This window comes from Benincasa hispida, chromosome 8 (assembly GCF_009727055.1).
Source record: "Benincasa hispida cultivar B227 chromosome 8, ASM972705v1, whole genome shotgun sequence".
NCBI lineage: Eukaryota > Viridiplantae > Streptophyta > Magnoliopsida > Cucurbitales > Cucurbitaceae > Benincasa > Benincasa hispida.
The window spans coordinates 50586673-50607203 of NC_052356.1; the positions used below are offsets into that span (position 1 = coordinate 50586673).

The following is a 20531-nucleotide window of genomic DNA, read 5'->3' on the forward strand; positions in this document are numbered from 1 at the left end:
TGTATATATGGCAAAGTGTTTGACATATAGTTTAAAAACTCATCTTAGGTTGTGCAATTATTAACGCATCATGTATTTTAAGTATTATAATATTGCATGAAGAAATTACGTGAAAGCATGCATATGCATCATGAAATATAAGAGTTATATTCAGCATGCAGTAAGCAAATTCATGCATCATCCTTTTATTGTAAGCATTATAGTATAAGGGTGTATGGAAGCATGTTTTGCTTGTTTCGTTGCTTGTTTATATAAGAGTTATATAAAAAGGTAGTAATGAATGAACAATGCATTGAGCATAACATTTTGGCTGTTTATAATCGTTATGAATGCCTTGTATGTGTTTAGCTTTGCGTTGTGGTTTTGGTTGTTTCCGCTATAAGTGTTATAAAGGAAATTAGAACTAAAATCGATAAGAAAGAGCTGCATGCGGACCTAGGGTGAACTTATGTTTTTTAAAAGGTTTTTAAATTGAATTGAGATAGATCTAAGCTCAATTGGTTCTAATGAGATTAGTAACCTAGATTAATCTTTTAAAATCGGTTTAATACGATTAAATTGATTGGCATAAAAGATTAAATTGTTTTAAATTGATCTATAAGGTGTTGGGATTAGTGTCCTAATTCTCTCGGAGTCTCGTTGTTTGTAATGATACACATTGTTTGATGAATAAAATAAATATTATTTCATTCTGGCTTTTACTCATATCCAATAAACAAAGCTCCTTGGTTATCTTATGTGAACTTAAGTATGTATATGTGATGTACAAGTGGATCATGCCTTAAGTGATAACCTAAATAGGTCTGTAGTATAAGGATTAAGGTTGGGTATCTGATCCTAGTGACACTACGGATACGACCTGCTTTGTAGAGATTTGTAAGTGTTGTAAATCACTACAGATTGTAGATCCTGACCATTCATGTGGAGACGTGCGAGCGGAGGTATCCTATACAAAGATTTTGTATGAAACTAGACCATGAGATGACTAGACTCTGTATATAACGCCATTGATACTAGAGACTTACATCTCACCTAAACGACCATAGGTGACACGTCCTCAATCTTGATTGTTTTGGAACTCCTACCTTTGAGGGTGGTCCTTTGATTAGTATGGGTGAGAGCGACCAGATTGCTAATTTAACATGCCTACCTTTTTGGGGACTTATCTGATCTGGGAGTTAGAAACTCAATCCACAAGATGGAATTCACTCCTTTCCCGATGTAGGAATAAGTAGAGATATTGCCCCCTTAAGGGCTGATTCTAAGGCTTGAACATAGTGGCCACAACTTCTCTTTGGAAGAGAGGACTTAGTCATAGTAAGACTATGACTTATGTTCATTAGAGAGATTAATGGTACTTAAGGAGTTAGATGTAACTACAAGGCATAATGGTTATTGGCCGAGCTGTACTTACGAGTGATCTGTGAAGGGTTGTCGCACTACTGATTGTTTAAGATGGACACATAATATATCTGTGGTAAGGAGAGTTCAGCTGCCGATCTTTAATAGAGTACCTGGCAGTTAATGGATGGTGGATCCCGTGACTAAAGAGTTTAATAAGTTATTCACGTACCATTAGAGCTTCAAACTACAGATCCATAAGCCCCCCTTGGTATCTCAATAGATTCAGTGAGGATCAGTTCTTAGTGTTGATTTGAAATATTCAAATTGATAAGAGGTAAATGGATTATATATAATATAGGATTATATATTATATATGAAGTGGAATATAATAGCCCACTCTATCCATTTGAAATTGACCCAAGAATATGTTGAGCTCAATTGAAAAGTTCAACACTCTTTGACATTGTTTATTTGTTTATTTGTTTTTGTTTTTTTAAAAAAAGAATTACAGAAAAAAAAAAAAGGGTTTGATTCTGTGGGCTAGGAATCCATTTAGAAATCATGAATCCAATAATATGATTTTCGTACATATCGATTTAAAACAGTAACATGACAGTACAAGCAATCCAAAGATCACTTGGTTTAATTAATCCTAATTATTTTAAATACCATTCATTATCTTTCTCCTGGAAAAAGCAAAAAGAGTAATACAGCAAAATATAATTGCCTTGTCCCTATCAACTTCTTTTCCATGGATATAATAAATCTTATCCATCTCAGATCAATCTGTAATTAAGCTCATCATTACCTTTATTTTACCCTCATCTAATCTTATTGCTTTGCCATTATTATATGGATTAAAGCATAACCAACTTAATTTTCTGCATTTCAGGCATAGGTAATTCTAAGCTAAGAATTAAAGCTCCTGTAAAGTTGACTTTTTTCCATGTTGTATACAAGTTTAGTGGGAACTAAGTTTTAAATATGGATATGAGGGGATGTCTAGAGATCTCGAAAACGTCGATGGAAATATCGATAAGATAGAAACGTCTTGGCATATAATAAAAAATTTTGATCTTATAGAGTAACTCAACTGATTTAAAATAAATATTATTGACCAAGAGGTTGGAGGTTTGTAACCTGTGATTCACCTCTTATGCTATGCCAAACCTATAGTTTCATGAAAACACTTTTCCTTTCTCATCCATGAACAATGAAATGTCAATCTTAGGCACTTGAGTTTACTGATCTTGCCTCCTGAAAATATGTAAAGGCCACTATCATTTGCCAAATTAGGATGAAATTGGAGTTGACTTTTAGCAAAGTTGCTTTTAATTTAATTATCCATTCAGCAATCATAGAAATGAAGTTGACTTTTGTGCACAAAAAACAACTAATAGAAAAAAAAAAGGCTGACCTTTTTTTTTTTTTTTTTTTAATGAGTGTTCTTAAATCTTAACCAGGTGCTAAAACTTCAACTCCATATCAAGTTCAAGCTTGAGAGGAAAATACCATCCGAATGAAATGGAAGCATTCAAATTCATGTCAATCTTGTATATATCTGCAACTTTACTGTTAATAATATTTGGTTCTTTCGTTTGCTGTGCTGATATGAACATGAATTGTGGCCAACAGTGTTCTAAATCTGATAACTTTACAGCTGAGAACGATTTCAAGGCCAATCTGAAGAATCTTTTGGACCATCTGGCTGAAAATGGGCCTCTTTTCAGAGGTTTTTACAGCACTTCCATTGGAGAGAGTTCGAACCAAATCTTTGGTCTTGTACAATGCAGAGGTGACATTTCTGCAATCAACTGTGGTAGTTGTATAAGAAACTCCTCTGCTTTTGCCCTTTCGGAGTGTCCTGAGAGCAAAGATGTTATAATTTGGTTTACATGGTGTTTTCTTAGGTATTCCACTGATAACTTCATTGGTGTTTTGGGTCAAACTTCTGTGGCTATTTTTAATGACACTAATTATGATGACCCATCTTTGGTTTCAAATGGTTTGTCTTTAATGAGTGGATTGGCTTCCTCTGCCCCTAATCAAAATTTGATGTTTCAAACTGATGTGTTGGATGCTGGGTTGAGAGGGAAGAGATATGGGATGGCTCAGTGTACTAGAGATATCAGTGGGAGTGATTGTGCTCAGTGCCTCAACTCTCAATTGGATGCCTTCAGGACAACCATTGGGAGTAAGAAAGATTGGGAAGTTTATGGATTCAATTGCTTTATGTGGTATCATGATCATCAGTTTTACTTCAATGTTTCAACAAGTGCAGGTGAGTTCAGAGTTTGTGTTTTTAATTAATGGATTTTCTTGTTTGAGTTGTTGGCAAGAACACACTGTAAAAAGAGTTTCATTTTGTAATGCAGGTGGAAGATGGCCTTTTCCAGATGGTGGCAGAACAATGTTCATTTCTCTTGCAGTGTTAATGATGCTTCTGATGATTCTCTAGCTGCTGAAAGTTGGGATATTTTTTATTTGATGGAAGTCTTGAATCTGCAACTTGAAGACTTTCCTTTTCCTTGGTTTTTCCTTTTCATTTTGTATTCTTTATCATAAATCCTACTTGTATTTAACTTGCAAATCTAACTAAAGTCATCTCTCTAAGTAGGGGAAGCTTCTTTTATTTCTTTTCCTGTGTTTTTTCTTTTCTGGCTACGGTCTTGGTCTTGGTTACAACCTATTGTTTTCGGTTGTCGAAACCGATGTGAACATTTAGTTTTAGCTATGTAACTTGGTGAGAAGATGATGTTTGTGTTACTTTGCTACAATGCAGTAAGTTTAGGACCAACTCTTAGCAACAATATACATTTTTGCAGTGTAGAAACTGGTAACCCTCTGATATGAGTGCTAAACTAATGAGAAATTGAAGGATGCAAGAAATGAGAATCAAAACCCATTTGCTAATTGGCATTACTGATAATAATGAGTCATAAAAACAATAAAAAACAAATTGGTAGAGCATATTTCTAGCTGTCATTCTTCTTATAATGCAAGAACACACTTGAATAAAGAATGCTGCTTGTTTTGGCCAAGAAAAAGTCTTCTGATTCTTGAAAATCTGTACACATGATTACACACACAAGTCAGTCTCAAAGCGTCATGAAGTTTCTTCGAGGCCCATCTCATTCCATCTCTATTGTTGACATAGAAGCAACACTAATTATTCTAGAAGCTTCTATTGAAGTATGCATAATAATAGACTTTTCTAGAATTAGGTTGAAATATATAAACATATATCTTAAAGAAAAAATCTAGAAATATCCTAGAGTTTCTTTAGACTCCAAGGAATTCTAGAATTCCTTTAGATAAGGATAATCTAAATATCTAGAATGTTTGTAGGATCCAAGAATAGCCTAGAAATTCCTTTTACTTGGGTTTCAGGAATCTCATGCTTATAAATAGAAGGTGTGACCCCATATATGAGCCAAGCAAAAGTTAGAAAGTTAGCAAAGAAAAGTGAGTGAGCATAGGAGAGTAAAAGAGTAATCTCTCAAGAGTGTCCAACTTTGTTCTTTCTTAAATAAAAGTTTATTTCCTTCAAGATTGTCTCTCTTCCTTTTGTGCCAATTTCTTCAACATCTATCACATGAGGATCAGACCTCTCTTATGAAGAACACATGTCTGATTTGGGGATCTGGTGAAAATAGGATTATTAACCTAGGGGTGTTTATGTAATTGTGTAGACCCCTAGGGTTTTCCACTGTCTATTTATACAGTGTGTCCCTATGTATTCAGTGTATCAGATTAAAAAGAATAAGAAAAAGTCTCTATATCGTGGTTTTTTCTTCCTGTACTAAGGTTTCCACGTAACTGTGTTGTTTTTCTCTTCCCAACTTTTATTTTTAACATGGTATCAGAGCTTGGGGACAAAACCCTAGCCATTATAGAAGAGAACCAACCACAGTCATCTTCTGCTGATGGATCTTCGAGTTTTGACATGAAAACTGCTATTCGAGCGGCTGTGAAGGAGTGCTTTCAAGCAGCCCTATCGGAGTTACTTTCTGCCGTCGTGTTGCAGTCGATGGAGAGCCACCGTCAGTAGGAACCACCACACCCGACAGAAGTGTCGATCGAGTTTCTCCATGCAGAATCCAACCGAACCCACGAAAGTCAGATAGATCCGGTCGTGATCGGGTACGTCCGCACTGAACCTAGGCAAACCAAGGATAGATAAATCCCGCGCCGTCACAGCCCTCTAGAACTTTTGCAGACTTTTCGCGCCGGTTGGTTTCGTGCCAGCCTGCTCTTCCACGACGGGTTCGTTCGTTCTGCAAGGAGTAGCGCCGAACAAGACCAGTGTAGATCCGGTTACGACAGCTTTTGTAGATCCGGTTCATTCATTTTTTGCCCTAAGTATGTTCGACCAACGACTAGACGGCGGCCATCTTGAGCAGTCCAGCCTGCTGGGATCTTCACATATGCCGGCGACCTCTCAGCCGGCGACCACCTTCTAGCCGGCGACATCTTTTCAGTCGACAGTGGTGGCCCCGTTTCTAGCGGCTTGTAGTTCGGTCCATTACCCAGACGATGTGAGACAATGGTTGGCTTATCTACAACAATATATTTCAGATTTGGATACGATGTTTGGTACAAATCTCCAACCGATTCAACCAGTTTATTCAGAGAATCTGGTAAACTCGTTCCCTGTTTTGCCAAATGTTTCTTATTTATCTGGTTCAATGGGCAATTCTGCAGGATTTCTGGTAGGGGGAAAATTAAATGGCCAGAATTATTTCTCTTGGTACCAATCAATCTGAATGGCCTTGGAAGGGCGTCACAAATTTGGGTACTTGACAGGTGAAATTCCAAAGCCAACCCTAGGTGATCCATAAGAACGACTCTGGAAAGAAGAAGACTCGTTGTTATGTTCTGTTTTGGTGAATAGTATGGAAACTCAAATAAGAAGACCACTACTATATGCTGCAATTGCCAAGGATATCTGGGAGGCATCACAAGATTTATATTAAAAAAGACAGAATGCCTCTCGTTTATATACACTCCACAAATAGGTCCATGAATGTAAACAAGGATCCATGGATGTTACTTCTTATTTTAACAAACTATCAATGTTGTGGCAAGAGATGGACCTGTGTCGAGAGATTGTTTGGAACTGTGCACAAGATGGGGCCCAATACTTGAAAATCGAACAGGCAGACCATGTTTATATATTCTTGGCTGGATTAAATCCTAAATTTGATGGTGTCCGTAGTCGGATATTGGGCCAACGCCCGACTCCTTCACTCAGAGAAGTCTGTTCTGAAATATGGCTGGAAGAGGATCGGTGTGTGCCATGAATAATCCCATTCCTACAACTGATGCAGCCGCCTTCGTCGCAAATTCATCGAGTGCTAATGGCGATAAAAAATCCCCACCTGTGTGTGAACATTGTAAGAAGCTCTGGCACACAAAAGACCAATGTCGAAAATTGCATGGGAAACCTCCAAATAGCAGGCGACGACAGTCTCATGACAAATCTAATACCGGTGCCCTGGTAAGTGACTTAACAGATGAACAGGCTCAGAAACAGTCTTCCATTGATAGTAAGAACAACTTGAGTACAGTTGGGGTGAGTGCTATTGCACAGTCAAGTAATTTCCTTTCAAATGGTAAAAAATCATGGATTATGGACTCAAGGGCCACAGATCATCTTACGAGTTCTTCAGAATTGTTTATGTTATATAACCCAAGTGCTGGAAATGAGCGTATTCGCATTGCAGACGAGTCTTTTGCCCCTGTTATAGGGAAAGGCCATATCTCCTAATTTGATGGTTTAATTTTGTATGATACTTTACATGTGCCTTAAATCACTTATAATCTATTGTCTATTAGTAAAATTACAAGGGATTTGAAGTGTAAGGCAATTTTCTCACCGGATTCCGTTTTGTTCTAGGATCTGAAATCAGGGATGACGATTGACATTGTCTGGCATGATAGGGGACTCTACGTCCTTTCTGAAGAAGCTTCCTCTAGAGATAATCATCAAATTGGGTTTATGTCGTTAAATTTTTTTGTTTCTGAAAATGATTTTATGTCGTGGCATTTTTGTTTAGGACATCCAAAATTTTAATATATGAAGTATTTGTTTCTGCACTTATTTCGCAATGTTAATACTTCTTCTTTAAATTGTGATATGTGTATTCGTGCCAAGCAAAGTCGTGTTTCGTTCCGGTCCCAGCCTTACAAACCCTCAGTCCTTTTTACCTTGTTCATAGTGATGTATGGGGCCCCTTGCCCGTTACCACTTCCACTGGAAAACGGTGGTTTGTCACATTTATAGACGATCACACCCACCTTACCTGGGTCTTCCTCCTCACTGACAAATTTGAGGTGTCATCTATTTTCCAACAATTTTATACAACTGTTGAAACTCAGTTCAAAACAAATATTGGAATTTTACGAAGTGATAATAGACGGGAATTCTTCAATGCTTCCTTCAGGGATTTTCTTGTTTCTAAGTGTATTGTCCACCAGAGCTCATGTGCTTACACTCCGCAACAAAATGGAGTTGCTGAACGGAAAAATCGTCATCTGGTTAAAGTAGCCCGGTCTCTTATGTTATTTGCCACTCTTCCATCATACCTATGAGGGGATGCAGTTCTCACTGCTGCCCATCTCATTAATCGGATGCCCTCTCGTATTCTTCATTTTCATACTTCTTTAGAACTGTTTAAAGAGTCCTTACCAATCACTCGGTTAATCTCCGATGTTTCTTTTCGGGTTTTTGGTTGTGTTGCCTTTGTTCATTCCCATGGTCCAAACCGCATAAAATTTACTCGTACTCAGAAGTGTGTATTTGTTGGATATCCACTTCATCAACATGGATATAAGTGCTATCACCCGTTATCTCGTAAGTACTATGTCTCCATGGATGTCACCTTCTTTGAGGATCAGTCATTTTTCCCTGTTAGTCATCTTTAGGGGGAGAACATGAATGAAGAGAATAACTGGTCATCTTATGCTATTCCCTTAGAGTCAGCTTCCATTCAAACCTTGTCTAAACCTAGTTCTGAGCATAACAGTCTGGTCCTTCCTAACAACTAAGTACCTTGGAAAACTTATTATAGGAAGAATTTCAGGAAGGAAACAGTGTCACCTGTCGAACCAGAACTGTCAGCTCCAGTGCATGAGTCAGACCCACCATCAGGTCCAGGTACGTATATAAATGATGTTGATGTATGTATGGAGACTGATGAAGGCAGGTAAGACAAGGGAGAAGGAAGCAGTAATACTAAAAGAGTGACAGAAGGGGAAACTGTAGAGAATGAAATGATTCTTGCTAATGATGATGTAGAGGATACTATGGAAGTTTTTGATACAAAAATTGTCGATCATGGTGAAGAGCCTGGAGAGTTGAAAGAACGTGATGCATCACTTGATCTTCCTATAGCTCTGAGGAAAGACACTCATTCATGTACTAAATACCCTATGCATAGTTACATGATGTATAGTAATCTGGCATCCGAGTTCAAAGCATTCACTACTAGTTTGTGAAGGATCTCATACCGAGAGTTCCATGAACGTGTTCAGATCACTCCGATTTCACAGTGAATGAAACACAATAGATATACATTCAATACATACAGTTATGCACATAAAATTAATCATCGGCATGCTCATAACACAAAACAATAATAGGGAAAGGGTTCATACCAGTTAAAGACTCTCTTCGCACTTTTGAACCCAATGCAGCGGAAACCCTCCGACAGATCTACCAACACCCGACAGATATGTCGGCTGCAACAGCACGATCAACGCGAACACGAATACCGCAATGGGGATGACACCACCACTAATGAGCCCCGAGTATTCTCGGAGTGAAAACCCAAAGGGTAGGCTTTGGTGAATTTGGTAGAGGACGGAGGAATAACGAGTCGTGTAGGCGATAAGCAAGTGGGAGAGAAACGATGCTATCGTATAGCAGAAGTGTTTATCGCACAGAGAAGCTACATGATCGTGTAGGATTTTCTGAACGATTGTTTAGGAAAAGGTATACGATCGTTTAGCTAAATCAGCACACTATACGATCGTTTAGAGAAGTTATCCGATCGTCTAGGCGACAGTGTGCGATCGTTTGGCGCAGTATACGATCGTTTAGACGGAGAACCCTATCGCATAGGCTCTCAATCGATCATTTTGAATCACCAACGCACGCTTCACGAATTCTTTTGGTGATTGAACGACTACCGATTACACGATTAAAAATGAAAACTTTTTTCATTTTTACCCATCGGTTACTATAACCAACATTGCCCACTACCTACGTCCGAATGTGGAAAAATGATTAATTATCATATAATTAATCAATTGACTAATTAATAAATATAATCATATTATATTATATCCTATAGTTTTTATATCACATATCTACTATAGTATTTCTCTTCTACTTGATATAAATCATATTTATATCTAATTTCCTCCAAAATAATGTATCTCATATATTTGCTAAATTAATCATATATAATTAACCAGTCCAATTATATCATATATAATCGAACTTCCTCTTGTCAATTTGACATTTCAAATTAACCAAAATACTGGTTTCCGACTTTTATCTAAGCTACCCAGGGGACCTAATGAACTTGTGGCTCGAAGCTCCAACGGTACATGAATAGCTGACTAAACTCTTTAGCCACGAGATCCACCATCCGTTAACTGTCAATGATTCTACTAAAGACCAACCAGCTGAACTCTTCTTACCACAGATATATTTCTGTGTCCATTGGATATAACCAATTATGAGTACGATGAACCTTCATAGATGCTCGTAAGTACAGCTGGACAAAATTACCATTATGCCCCTATAGTTACATCTCACTCCTTAAGTACCACTGATTCCTCTAATGAACAATACAACATAGTCTAACTATGTGTGAACACCTTTGGGCAAAGAGAAGGTGTGTGGCACCACATCGTTCAATCCCCGGAATCAGCCCTTAAGGGAGCCATCTATCTACTTACCCCTGCCTCGGGGAAAGAGTGAATTCCATCTTGTGTAGTTGAGTTCCCAGCTCCAAATCAGATGAATCCCAAAATGGTAGGTTTAAATCGGCGACCTGGCCACTCGCAACCATACAAATCAAAGGACCACCCTCAATGGCAGGAGTTTCCAACTCACTCAGGATTGAGGTCATGTTATCTATGGTCATCCTAGTGAAGTGAAGTCTCTATCATGAACGGTGTTATATAAGAGACGTTAAAACTTTGTGGTCAGATCTTATACAAACTCTTTGTATAGGACCCCCGTTCGCATGTCTCTAACACGAATGATCAGGATCAAACCATCTATGACAAGTCGCAACACCATGACCATTCCACAAAGCGGGCCGCGTCCGTAGCTTTACCAGGATAAGGTTTCCCTCCTTTATCCATATACTATAGACCATTTTGGTTATCACTCAAGACATGATCCACTTGTATGTCACCACATACATGCTTCAGTCACATATAGATAACCAGGGATTTTATGTTTATTGGTTTGTGGTAAAGAAAATAAAATAAATAACCGAGCAAAACAATAAGATGTGAAGTAAACATCATATACTAACAATCACAGGTGTTCGTATATACTATTTACAAACTACAGAACACAAGACTTTAGGGCATCAACCCCAACAATCTCCCACTTGTCCTAAAGCGAAGTGGGGTGTACAAAACAAATTTAGTCTAAAACAATAAACTAGGTACTTAAAAGCCTAGTACAATAAAATCTCCCACTTGCCCTAGTTCAGCCGCGGGCGATCTTGTAGACCTATGCTCCGTAGGTGACCCTCAAACACTGTAGCCATGAGAGCCTTTGTAAACGGGTCAGCAACATTAAAATGGCCTGGGTTAGACTGATCCGTCTCATCTCCTCAGCCTCTTGAGGTGTCTAAGGACTCCATGCCTGAACAAAAGTAGGCCCTTCCGAGAGTCCTGCATTGAGTACTTGAGCAACAACTTGTCAATGTACAATGCTTGAGACAGTGCTAGCACTTTGTTCTTACGATCTCAAAAGATCTGGATTCCTAGAACAAACTAAGCCTCTCCCAAATCTTTCATTTGGAATTGGGTCACTAGCCAGTTCTTAACTGCAGTCAGTAGACCTACATCATTCCCAATGAGTAGGATATCGTCTACATATAACACTAAGAAGATTACTGAAGCATTGATGATCTTCTTGTAACACAAGGTTCATCATCGTTTTGGTCAAAGCCATACGACTTGATCACAACATCAAATCGTATATTCCAAGATCGATACGCCTGTTTCAATCCATAAATGAACCGATTTAGTTTGCAAACCTTTTGCTCTTGACCTTGGGCTATGAATCCCTCGGGTTGCACCATGTAAATGGTCTCCTCAAGATTGCCATTCAGAAAGGCCGTCTTGACATCCATTTTCCAGATCTCATAATTATAATAAGTTGCAATGGACAAGAGGATGCAGATAAACTTTAACATGGCAACAGACGAGAAAGTCTCTTCATAGTCGACTCCCTCTACCTGGGTATAACCCTTTGCCACAAGTTGAGCCTTGAAGGTCTGTACCTTCCCATCAGCACCCTGTTTGCACTTGTATATCCATTTATAACCTATAGGGCGAACCCCATCAGGCTGGTCTATAAGATCCCATACTGAGTTGAAGTACATCGACTCCATCTCGAGATCCATGGCCTTGACCCATTCATCCTGGTCAACATCCTCCATTGTCTTCTTATAAGACAACGGATCCTCAACGTCGCCATCTGCTATCATTGCAAGGATTTCTGTGAAACCCAGATAGCGAACGGATGGGTTCGCAACTTGATGCTTGATTTTATGATGTGGATTATGGATGATATGCGATGATGAGATTGCATTGAGCACTCAAGTTTTTTTAACGGAATCCAAGTGTAAATTTGATGACGGGAAATTAGAAGTCAAATTACTCAAAAACTAAAATCTCTTGGATGTGGTATGTGATGCATATTCTTAAGGTATGCGTTGTCAGTCATGCGTCGATGGTCATGCGTTGGAATGAATATGCACCAACAAATGTATGCGACGACATGCGTCTTGTCACAAGTTTTCTTGTGCTTACGCCAAGTATAACGCGAACGTAAGTTTCTCGGGTAATCTGAGGTCGAACTCAGGGACTTGTAACTATATGTATGCAGTAATGTGCATGCGACGGTTTAAATAAAAGAATGGAAGGGAGGTTACTAAGTTAATCCTACTCCTACTCCTATTTAACAGACAACGTAATGGGAATATGCATGAGAGGTAGAGATACGACAACACTTGACATAAAACAAATGAATGGGAAAATAGATAAAATGCAGAGATGATTTCATTGCAACCCTTAAGAGTGACCGTAAGGGCAACCTTAGTCAATGCAAGCCATGCAATCATGCTACACACACGTGAACCTAACTCTAGGACGTATGCGGTGTATCTGCGATATTATCGAGAAGCCTATGCTTACCTAGACCTCCATAACCAGCTCACTAGCTCTCACAGCATTAGCATGGTTGCAGCATAACCCCTTATCCTACTACCTGGACGCATGCAAATCCACTCTGTAGGGTGCATACGCTGTGTGAAGCAAATAGAGCTTATCTCCAAGATCCCCATTCTTGCCTATGCGTTCCAATCTACTCTCCCGAGTCTTAGATTTGTGTTTTAGACTACTCTCCCAAGTATGCGTAAATGATGAATGAAGCGCTCATAGGACAAGGTAACCACATGAACTTTGCTGACCTAAGATTGTTACTATCCCTAGTGAACAATACATACATTGCTTAATGCGACCAACCACTTACCCTCCCAGGCAGTTGATTCTTGCTGACTTTACTCATAGACAAGTAATACATTAGCCTATAGATAGGCGTTTCCACAACTTCACACTAAGTAAATAAGGTTACTCACACAACGCACACCTCTCGGTAGGTTGCTATATGCTTCATATCCGTAATCCACATGACTAAGTATGCAATACCCAAGCAATCTCACTAAGTGTGCAATGAAAGTAAAGATGCTAAGCAAAGAAGATGGAGATGGAGTCGAAGGAAACAGCGAAATGCATTGAAAACAAATTGTATTAATTCCTTAATAACAAAATGTCATACAATACAACATAAGAAAAGAAAAGGAAATGAAATGACCGGCTGGAAGCAAAGACTTGCTTCTAGCGAATGTGCGTCGAGGCTGTCGGTGGTGCCATGGATGGGCCGAGGAGCTGACTCTCTTGAGATCTAGCTCCGGTCGAAGGCTCTGGTCATCACTCGGAATGGATAAAGGAGGTGAAGAACTCTCAGTTTCCTCTCACGCATTTTGTCTGGATCATAAGGATCCGCCCTAGGCGAACCTCAGGCGAAAACCTTGGAAGATTTGAATTTCTGCTCATTGGCTTCTATTTATAGAGCTTAGATCGTCGACAACATTAATTGGACTGCTCTAAGTCTGACATTTGGTGCATTAGTCCTTTCTGAACCTCTGCCACTAACAGGGTGGTAGGTGAAATGTCAACATCATCTATTGGTTTTTCACGAGGTAGATGCGTTGATGCGTTCATTCCACCAACCTTGCGTTGATCCCATTATTATGTGTTATCGTGTAGCCGCAATCATTTAATGTCGCATTCGCTTAATACCGCAACTCTACACGACGACCGCAACGCTAGCCGAGCGCAATTCCCATGTGATGGACGCATATGGCTGATTACCGCAACATCCATGCGTTGATTGACGCATTCGGCCTTGCGATGGAGTGTTTCTCTGCATGCGGTCGTCTACGTGGTGGTCTAGTTTTTGCGTTTGCGTCCACTTCCTGTTTTAGCTACAAAAATAGAACATTGAATGCATAATAACGCAAAATAACGGGTTAACTGAGATTCAACATGCTAATCGACGCAAACTCGTTTTCTCGTGAATTCCTATCATGATTGACGCATATTCTACCTAACAACCTTCATAATTCTAAGTAAAAGGCCTAAGATGACATGCATTTCTACATGTCATCAAAATTCCACTGAGTTTCTTGGTAAGTCTAGGGTCGAATTCAGGGACTTGTGAAAACAGGTTGCGTTGATAATTTTTAGGAAAACCTTGCGGTAACCAAATAAATAAATAGTTGATGGTTTGTTGTTAATTGCGTTAATGAAAAATAAATAAATGTGGCGGAGTTTGAAAAGAGCAGGTAAACGGAAGATACGATGAGTATGCAGTGAACGGGTTGAGAAAGGTTTCGACTAACACTTCCTAGGATGCGTTCATACTTTGTGATCATGTAACATGCATACAATAGTAAACCATCTCTAGATGCGAATGCTACAGCTTCTAATGAAAGAACGCATGCGATATATCCAATAAGTCGGACCTACACATAAGCCTCTATTCTCATTTGGTAGAGGACAGAGGAACAACGAGTCGTGTAGGCGATAAGTAAGTGGGAGAGAAAACGATGCTATCGTATAGCAGAAATGCTTATCGCATAGAGAAGGTACACGATTGTGTAGGATTTGCTGAATGGTCGTTTAGGAAAAGGTATACGATCGTTTAGCTAAATCGACACACTATACGATCGTTTAGAGAAGCTATCCGATCTTCTAGACGATAGTGTGCGATCGTTTAGATAGAGAATGCTATCGCATAGGCTCTCAAGCGATCGTTTTGAATCACCAACGTGCGCTTTATGAATTCTTTTCGGCGATTGAACGACTACTGATTGCACGATTCAAAATGAAAACTTTTTTCATTTTTAACCCATTGGTTACCATAACCAACGCTGCCCATTACCCACATCCGAACGTGGAAAAATGATTAATTATCATATAATTATTCAATTAATTAATTAATAAATATAACCATATTATATTTATATCCTATAGTTTGATATCACATATCTACTATAGTATTTTCTCCTCTACTTGATATAAATCATATTTATAACTAATTTCCTCCAAAATAATGTATCTCATACATTTGCTAATTATATCATATATAATTAACCAGTCCAATTATATCATATATAATCGAACTACCTCTTGTCAATTTGAACATTTCAAATTAACCAAAATACTGGTTCTCGACTTTTATCTAAGCTACCCAGGGGACCTAATGGACCTGTGGCTCGAAGCTCCAACGGTACATGAATAGCTGACTAAACTCTTTAGCCACGAGATCCACCATCCATTAACTGTCAGTGATTCTAATAAAGACCAACCAACTGAACTCTTCTTACCACAGATATATTTCTGTTTCCATCGGATATAACCAATTATGAGTACGATGACTTTTCATAGATGCTCGTAAGTACAGCTGGACAAAATTACCGTTATGCCCCTATAGTTACATCTCACTCCTTAAGTACCACTGATTCCTCTAATGAACAATACAACATAGTCCAACTATGTGTGAACACCTCTCGGGTAAAGAGAAGGTGTGTGGCGCCACATCGTTCAATCCCCGGAATCAGCCCCTGGGAGCCATCTATCTACTTACCCCTGCCTCGGGGAAGGAGTGAATTCCATCTTGTGTAGTTGAGTTCCCAGCTCCCAAATCAGACGAATCTCCAAAATGGTAGGTTTGAATCGGTGACCTGACCACTCGCACCCATACAAATTAAAGGATTGCCCTTAATAGCAGAAGTTCCTAACTCACTCAAGATTGAGGTCATGTTACCTATGGTCATCCTAGTGAAGTGAAGTCTCTGTCATGAACGGTGTTATATAACGAGACGTTAATACTTTGTGGTCAGGTCTTATACAAAGTCTTTGTATAGGACGCCCCCGCTCGCATGTCTCCAACACGAATGATCAAGATCAGACCATCTGTGACAAGTCACAACACTTGTGACCATTCCACAAAGCGGGCTGCGTTTGTAGCGTTACCAGGATAAGATTTCCCTTATTTATCCATAACTACAAACCATTTTGGTTATCATTCAAGACATGATCCACTTGTACGTCACCACATACATGCTTGAATCACATACAGATAACCAGGGATTTTATGTTTATTGGTTTGTGGTAAAGCAAATAAAACAAATAACCGAGCAAAATAACAAGATGTGAAGTAAATATCATATATTAACAATCACAAGTGTTCGTATATAGTGTTTACAAACTACAGGACATGAGACTTTAGGGCATGAACCCCAACAGTTTGGACACTGAGGTGGTTCGAAATAACATAAGTGTTGCAATGAAAAAACCAGAATGGCGGTCTGTTATGGAAGAAATGAGAGCTCTCGAGAAGAATGGAACTTGGGAACAGGTGGCTTTGCCTGAAGGGCACAAGACAGTTGGATGTAAATGGGTGTTTACTATCAAATGCAAGTCAAATGGGATGATTGACCGGTACAAGGCTAGACTCGTTGCAAGAGGCTTTACTCAGACCTATGGAGTAGATTATTCTGAAACTTTTTCTCCTGTGGCTAAAGTTAACACTATCAAGTGCTCTTGTCAGTAGCTGTAAATAAAGATTGGTTCCTACACCAACTTGATGTTAAAAATGCTTTTTTGAATGAGGAACTTGAAGAGGAAGTCTACATGAGTCCCCCTCCTGGGTTCGAGAGTCAATTCAAATAAGGTGTGTAGATTGAGGAAGTCATTATACAGATTGAAACAGTTTCCAAGGGCCTGATTTGACAAGTTCACAACTTTTGTGAAAACATAGGGGCATGTTCAAGGGCATTCTGATCACATTCTTTTTATAAAAAGATCGACATCAGGAAAGATAGTTGTTCTTATTGTCTACGTTGATGACATTATTTTATCTAGGGATGATAATGCAGAGATCATGAAGCTCAAAACATAGATGGCCCGAGAATTTGAAATTAAAGACCTTGGGAAGCTAAGATACTTTATGGGAATGGAAGTGACTCGCTCAAAAGAAGGTATATCAGCTTCTCAACGAAAATATACTCCGAACTTACTAAAGGAAATAGGCATGACTGGATGTAAACCCGTTGACACACCAGTAGAGTATAATGCGAAGCTTAGTGATAAGAATGATAGAATTCCTATTAACAAAGAAAGATATCAGCGATTGGTCGGGAAGTTGATCTACTTGTCTCACACAAGACCAGATATTTTGTATGCAGTAAGTGTTGTCAGTCAATTCATGCAAGTTCCATGTGAGGATCATATGACAGCAGCTGAACATATCCTTCGGTACCTGAAAGGAACTCCTGGAAAAGGTCCAATGTTTAGAAAGACTGATAAACGATCTGTTGAAGCCTACACTGATTCTGACTGAGCAAGGTCTGTTGTTGATAGAAAATTAATATCTGAGTACTGTATGTTTGTTTGAGGTATTCTAGTCACCTGGAGAAGTAAGAAACAAGGAGTTTTTGCTAGAAGTAGTGCTGAGGCTGAGTATAGGGCCATGAGTCTGGGGATTTGTGAAGAAATTTGGTTGAAGAATGTATTATCAGATCTCCAGCAAGATAATGAGCTTCCAATGAAATTGTTTTGTGACAATAAAGCTGCCATAAGTATTGCAAATAACCCAGTTCAACATGACAAAACTAAACACGTAGAGATAGACAGACACTTCATTAAGGAGAGGTTGGGTAGTGGAAACATATGCATTACTTATATTCCTTCAAATCAACAAGTTGTTGATGTTCTTACAAAAGGGTTACTGAGACAAAACTTTGATTATTGTGTAAGCAAGTTAGGTCTTGTCGATATTTATGCTCCAACTTGAGGGGGAGTGTTGAAAATATGATTATTAACCTAGGGGCGTTTATGTAATTGTGTAGACCCCTAGGGTTTCCTACTGTTTATTTATATAGTGTGTCCCCATATATTCAGTGTATCAGATAAAAAAGAATAAGAAAAAGTCTCTATATCGTGATTTTTTCTCCCTGTACTAGGGTTTCTACGTAATTGTATTGTTTTTCTTTTCCCTACTTTTATTTTTAATAGGATCCAATTCATGTAATGACCTAGTGGAGAATGTATTGGTAGAGTGATTTTGTCACTATTAAGCATGAGAAGCACAGTTTCCATACTTGGCGTGTCAGCTTTATTTTCTTGAGCACGAAGCAACCCAATGTTGATACATTTCATTATTTCATTAGTTGGGCCACCTCTCAATATGGGATCTACAACATTTAGTGTTGTTCCTGCCCTCTAGTTTCTCCATGCCTACACCAATTCATCGCAATGAACATTAGTTTTTTGATCATTGAAACTGAGTATTGTAATTTAATGATATGTTTATACTTACATAGCTTATAAGCTCATCTAAGTTCTCTTCATAGAAAGAGTTGTTTCTACCTGTCACAATCTCCAAAACTACCACACTGAAACATGTTCGACTTGTTTGAAAATGCTCCGGCTATTGCATATTCTGGAGTCATGTATCCCCTGAATTTGGACGTTTGTGAGAATAATTAGATGGTTAGAGGAAAGATAATAAAGTATGAAGAATATTAATGATACTATGCTTCATAGAATTAAGAATATGCTGATGAGTTTCTTCCCCTATTTATACTTACTGACTTGTATTTCTTAGTGCACGAGGTCGAAACATCTTTACCATGCAAAACTCAGAAATTTTAGGATTCATTTCTGGATCTAATAAAATATTTGTAGCTTTGAGATCTTGATAGACAACTTTAATTTGAGAATCTTGACGAAGATAAACAAGGCCTCTAACAATGTCTCCAATGATTTTGTAGCGTGTCCCCTGTCCAAATCTTGACCTTTCAATGGATCTAAGTATGAAAACAATGAGATTTATTAGGGCAGGACACAATGCACTCAGACTAAAGAGAGCTTTGAAGTATGCAAAGAGAGAAGAAAAGAAACATACCAAATATGAATTTATCAAGACTCAAGTTTTTCAGAAACTCAAACATGAGAATGCTTACGTTTTTGTGGAGGCAGAAACCAAGAAACCGAACTAAATTCGGGTGTTGAAGTTTAGCCAGTAACAGGACTTGATTCTTAAACTCACTATCTCCTTCCATGCAGTGATGGTCGAGCCTTTTCACTGCTATTACTTGTTCATTAACAAGGCTTCCCTGTCAAAAGAATACACAAAAACATAATGAGTTGTTACCTGCAAGAGACTCTGCATTATTCAGTACTGTTAAGAAGCAAAAGAAAGAAAGAAATCCAAGAATTTCCAACCCACTGGAAATGCTAAATTTCCTCACAAAACTTGTAAACAGCTCCATATTCAACTCTTCCAATATAATTTTCATCCGAGAAGTCATCTGTTGCAGTTCTTATAGTACTGATGTCAAATGCCAAAGTTTCCAAGTCTGCAGAGTCATCCACTTGTAAACCTGTAGAACAAGTTAATGTGTAAATTTAACTCATTTCCATGTTCTTTCTTCAAAAGATAACACAAAAATTGAATTGCTTATATCCTTTTGGAATGGATTCTTACTTGCAATTCCATCCTTTTGTTTTCTTGCTCTTAAAAAGACTAACATGCTGACAATTAATACCACAAGTACAACAACCACAACCACTGGCAGAACTATAATGACAACAGTCTTCAATCTCTTGGACTCCTTTTCTGCGGAGTTAGATGTACAACTTAAGCAAAAAGATTCCCATAAATTATGCAGTAAGGGATGTAAACATTAAATTGTTTCGTTTGCCCAATAAAGCTAAGTTGTATTCACATTTATGTTACTCATCTATCTATGAACATAGCTGACATTGTTAACGGACGATGTAAATAGGTATCTCGATTCTCTAGTATTAGATTTTTTTTTTCTTTATTTGTCGATTCCACAAAGTTGAAAAACCTCTTAAATCACCAATGGATCCAAAAGCTTAAGTGCAAGGACTTGAACACAAGATAACCTAAACTAATCTGCTATGATTCCATCTTAAATCAACGGTTGACCCAAAAACTTAAACTAGTGGATAGATTTAAACACCGATTAATTAGTCTCTCTTTTTTTCTAATGAAGTTTTATTTTTGAAAGAATCTTGGTAATAGATCAGGGTAAGATTTCCCATTAGTCAACTATGTTTTGTATTTGAATGATATAAACTACTATTCATATAAGAATATGTAGAAAATTTGCCATGAGGGGAAATTTAGGAATATAATATTGCAAATATGTCACCCGCTGTTTATATTTTGCCCACAATGGAACCGGCTTCATCTTCTTCCCTTCCTTTCTTCTCCAACCCCGCCGACCCTGCCATCCCACCTCAAAAATTATTTTGCACATATGATTTTT

At 38.3% G+C, this 20531-nt stretch overlaps 2 protein-coding genes across 2 annotated transcripts; one reads left to right on the plus strand and one right to left on the minus strand.

The window, feature by feature from the left end:
- The first annotated feature begins 2868 nt into the window (after positions 1 to 2868).
- LOC120082438 (cysteine-rich repeat secretory protein 55-like) lies at positions 2869 to 3802 on the plus strand. The gene is made up of 2 exons (XM_039037605.1): positions 2869 to 3625; positions 3720 to 3802. The coding sequence occupies exons 1-2, from the start codon at positions 2869 to 2871 to the stop codon at positions 3800 to 3802; spliced, it is 840 nt and encodes a 279-aa protein (XP_038893533.1).
- Positions 3803 to 18434: 14632 nt separating this feature from the next.
- LOC120084109 (cysteine-rich receptor-like protein kinase 29) lies at positions 18435 to 19976 on the minus strand. The gene is made up of 7 exons (XM_039040010.1): positions 19973 to 19976; positions 19721 to 19852; positions 19498 to 19616; positions 19225 to 19349; positions 18822 to 19040; positions 18601 to 18690; positions 18435 to 18468 (listed from the first exon to the last, which is right to left on the minus strand). Exons 1-7 carry the CDS (start codon positions 19974 to 19976, stop codon positions 18435 to 18437), a joined length of 723 nt encoding a protein of 240 aa, XP_038895938.1.
- Between the last annotated feature and the right edge of the window lie 555 nt (positions 19977 to 20531).

What these genes read in the sequence shown, in the direction of transcription:
- LOC120082438 (XM_039037605.1), top strand. Translation starts at nt 2,869, where the DNA reads ATGGAAGCATTCAAATTCATGTCAATCTTGTATATATCTGCAACTTTA. An exon ending in CAATGTTTCAACAAGTGCAG is followed by an intron (nt 3,626 to 3,719) that starts GTGAGTTCAGAG and finishes TTTGTAATGCAG; the next exon opens with GTGGAAGATGGCCTTTTCCA.
- LOC120084109 (XM_039040010.1), bottom strand. An exon ending in ACAAAAGGATGGAATTGCAA is followed by an intron (nt 19,617 to 19,720) that starts GTAAGAATCCAT and finishes CTTGTTCTACAG; the next exon opens with GTTTACAAGTGGATGACTCT. An exon ending in GAAGAGTTGAATATGGAGCT is followed by an intron (nt 19,350 to 19,497) that starts GTTTACAAGTTT and finishes TTCTTTTGACAG; the next exon opens with GGAAGCCTTGTTAATGAACA.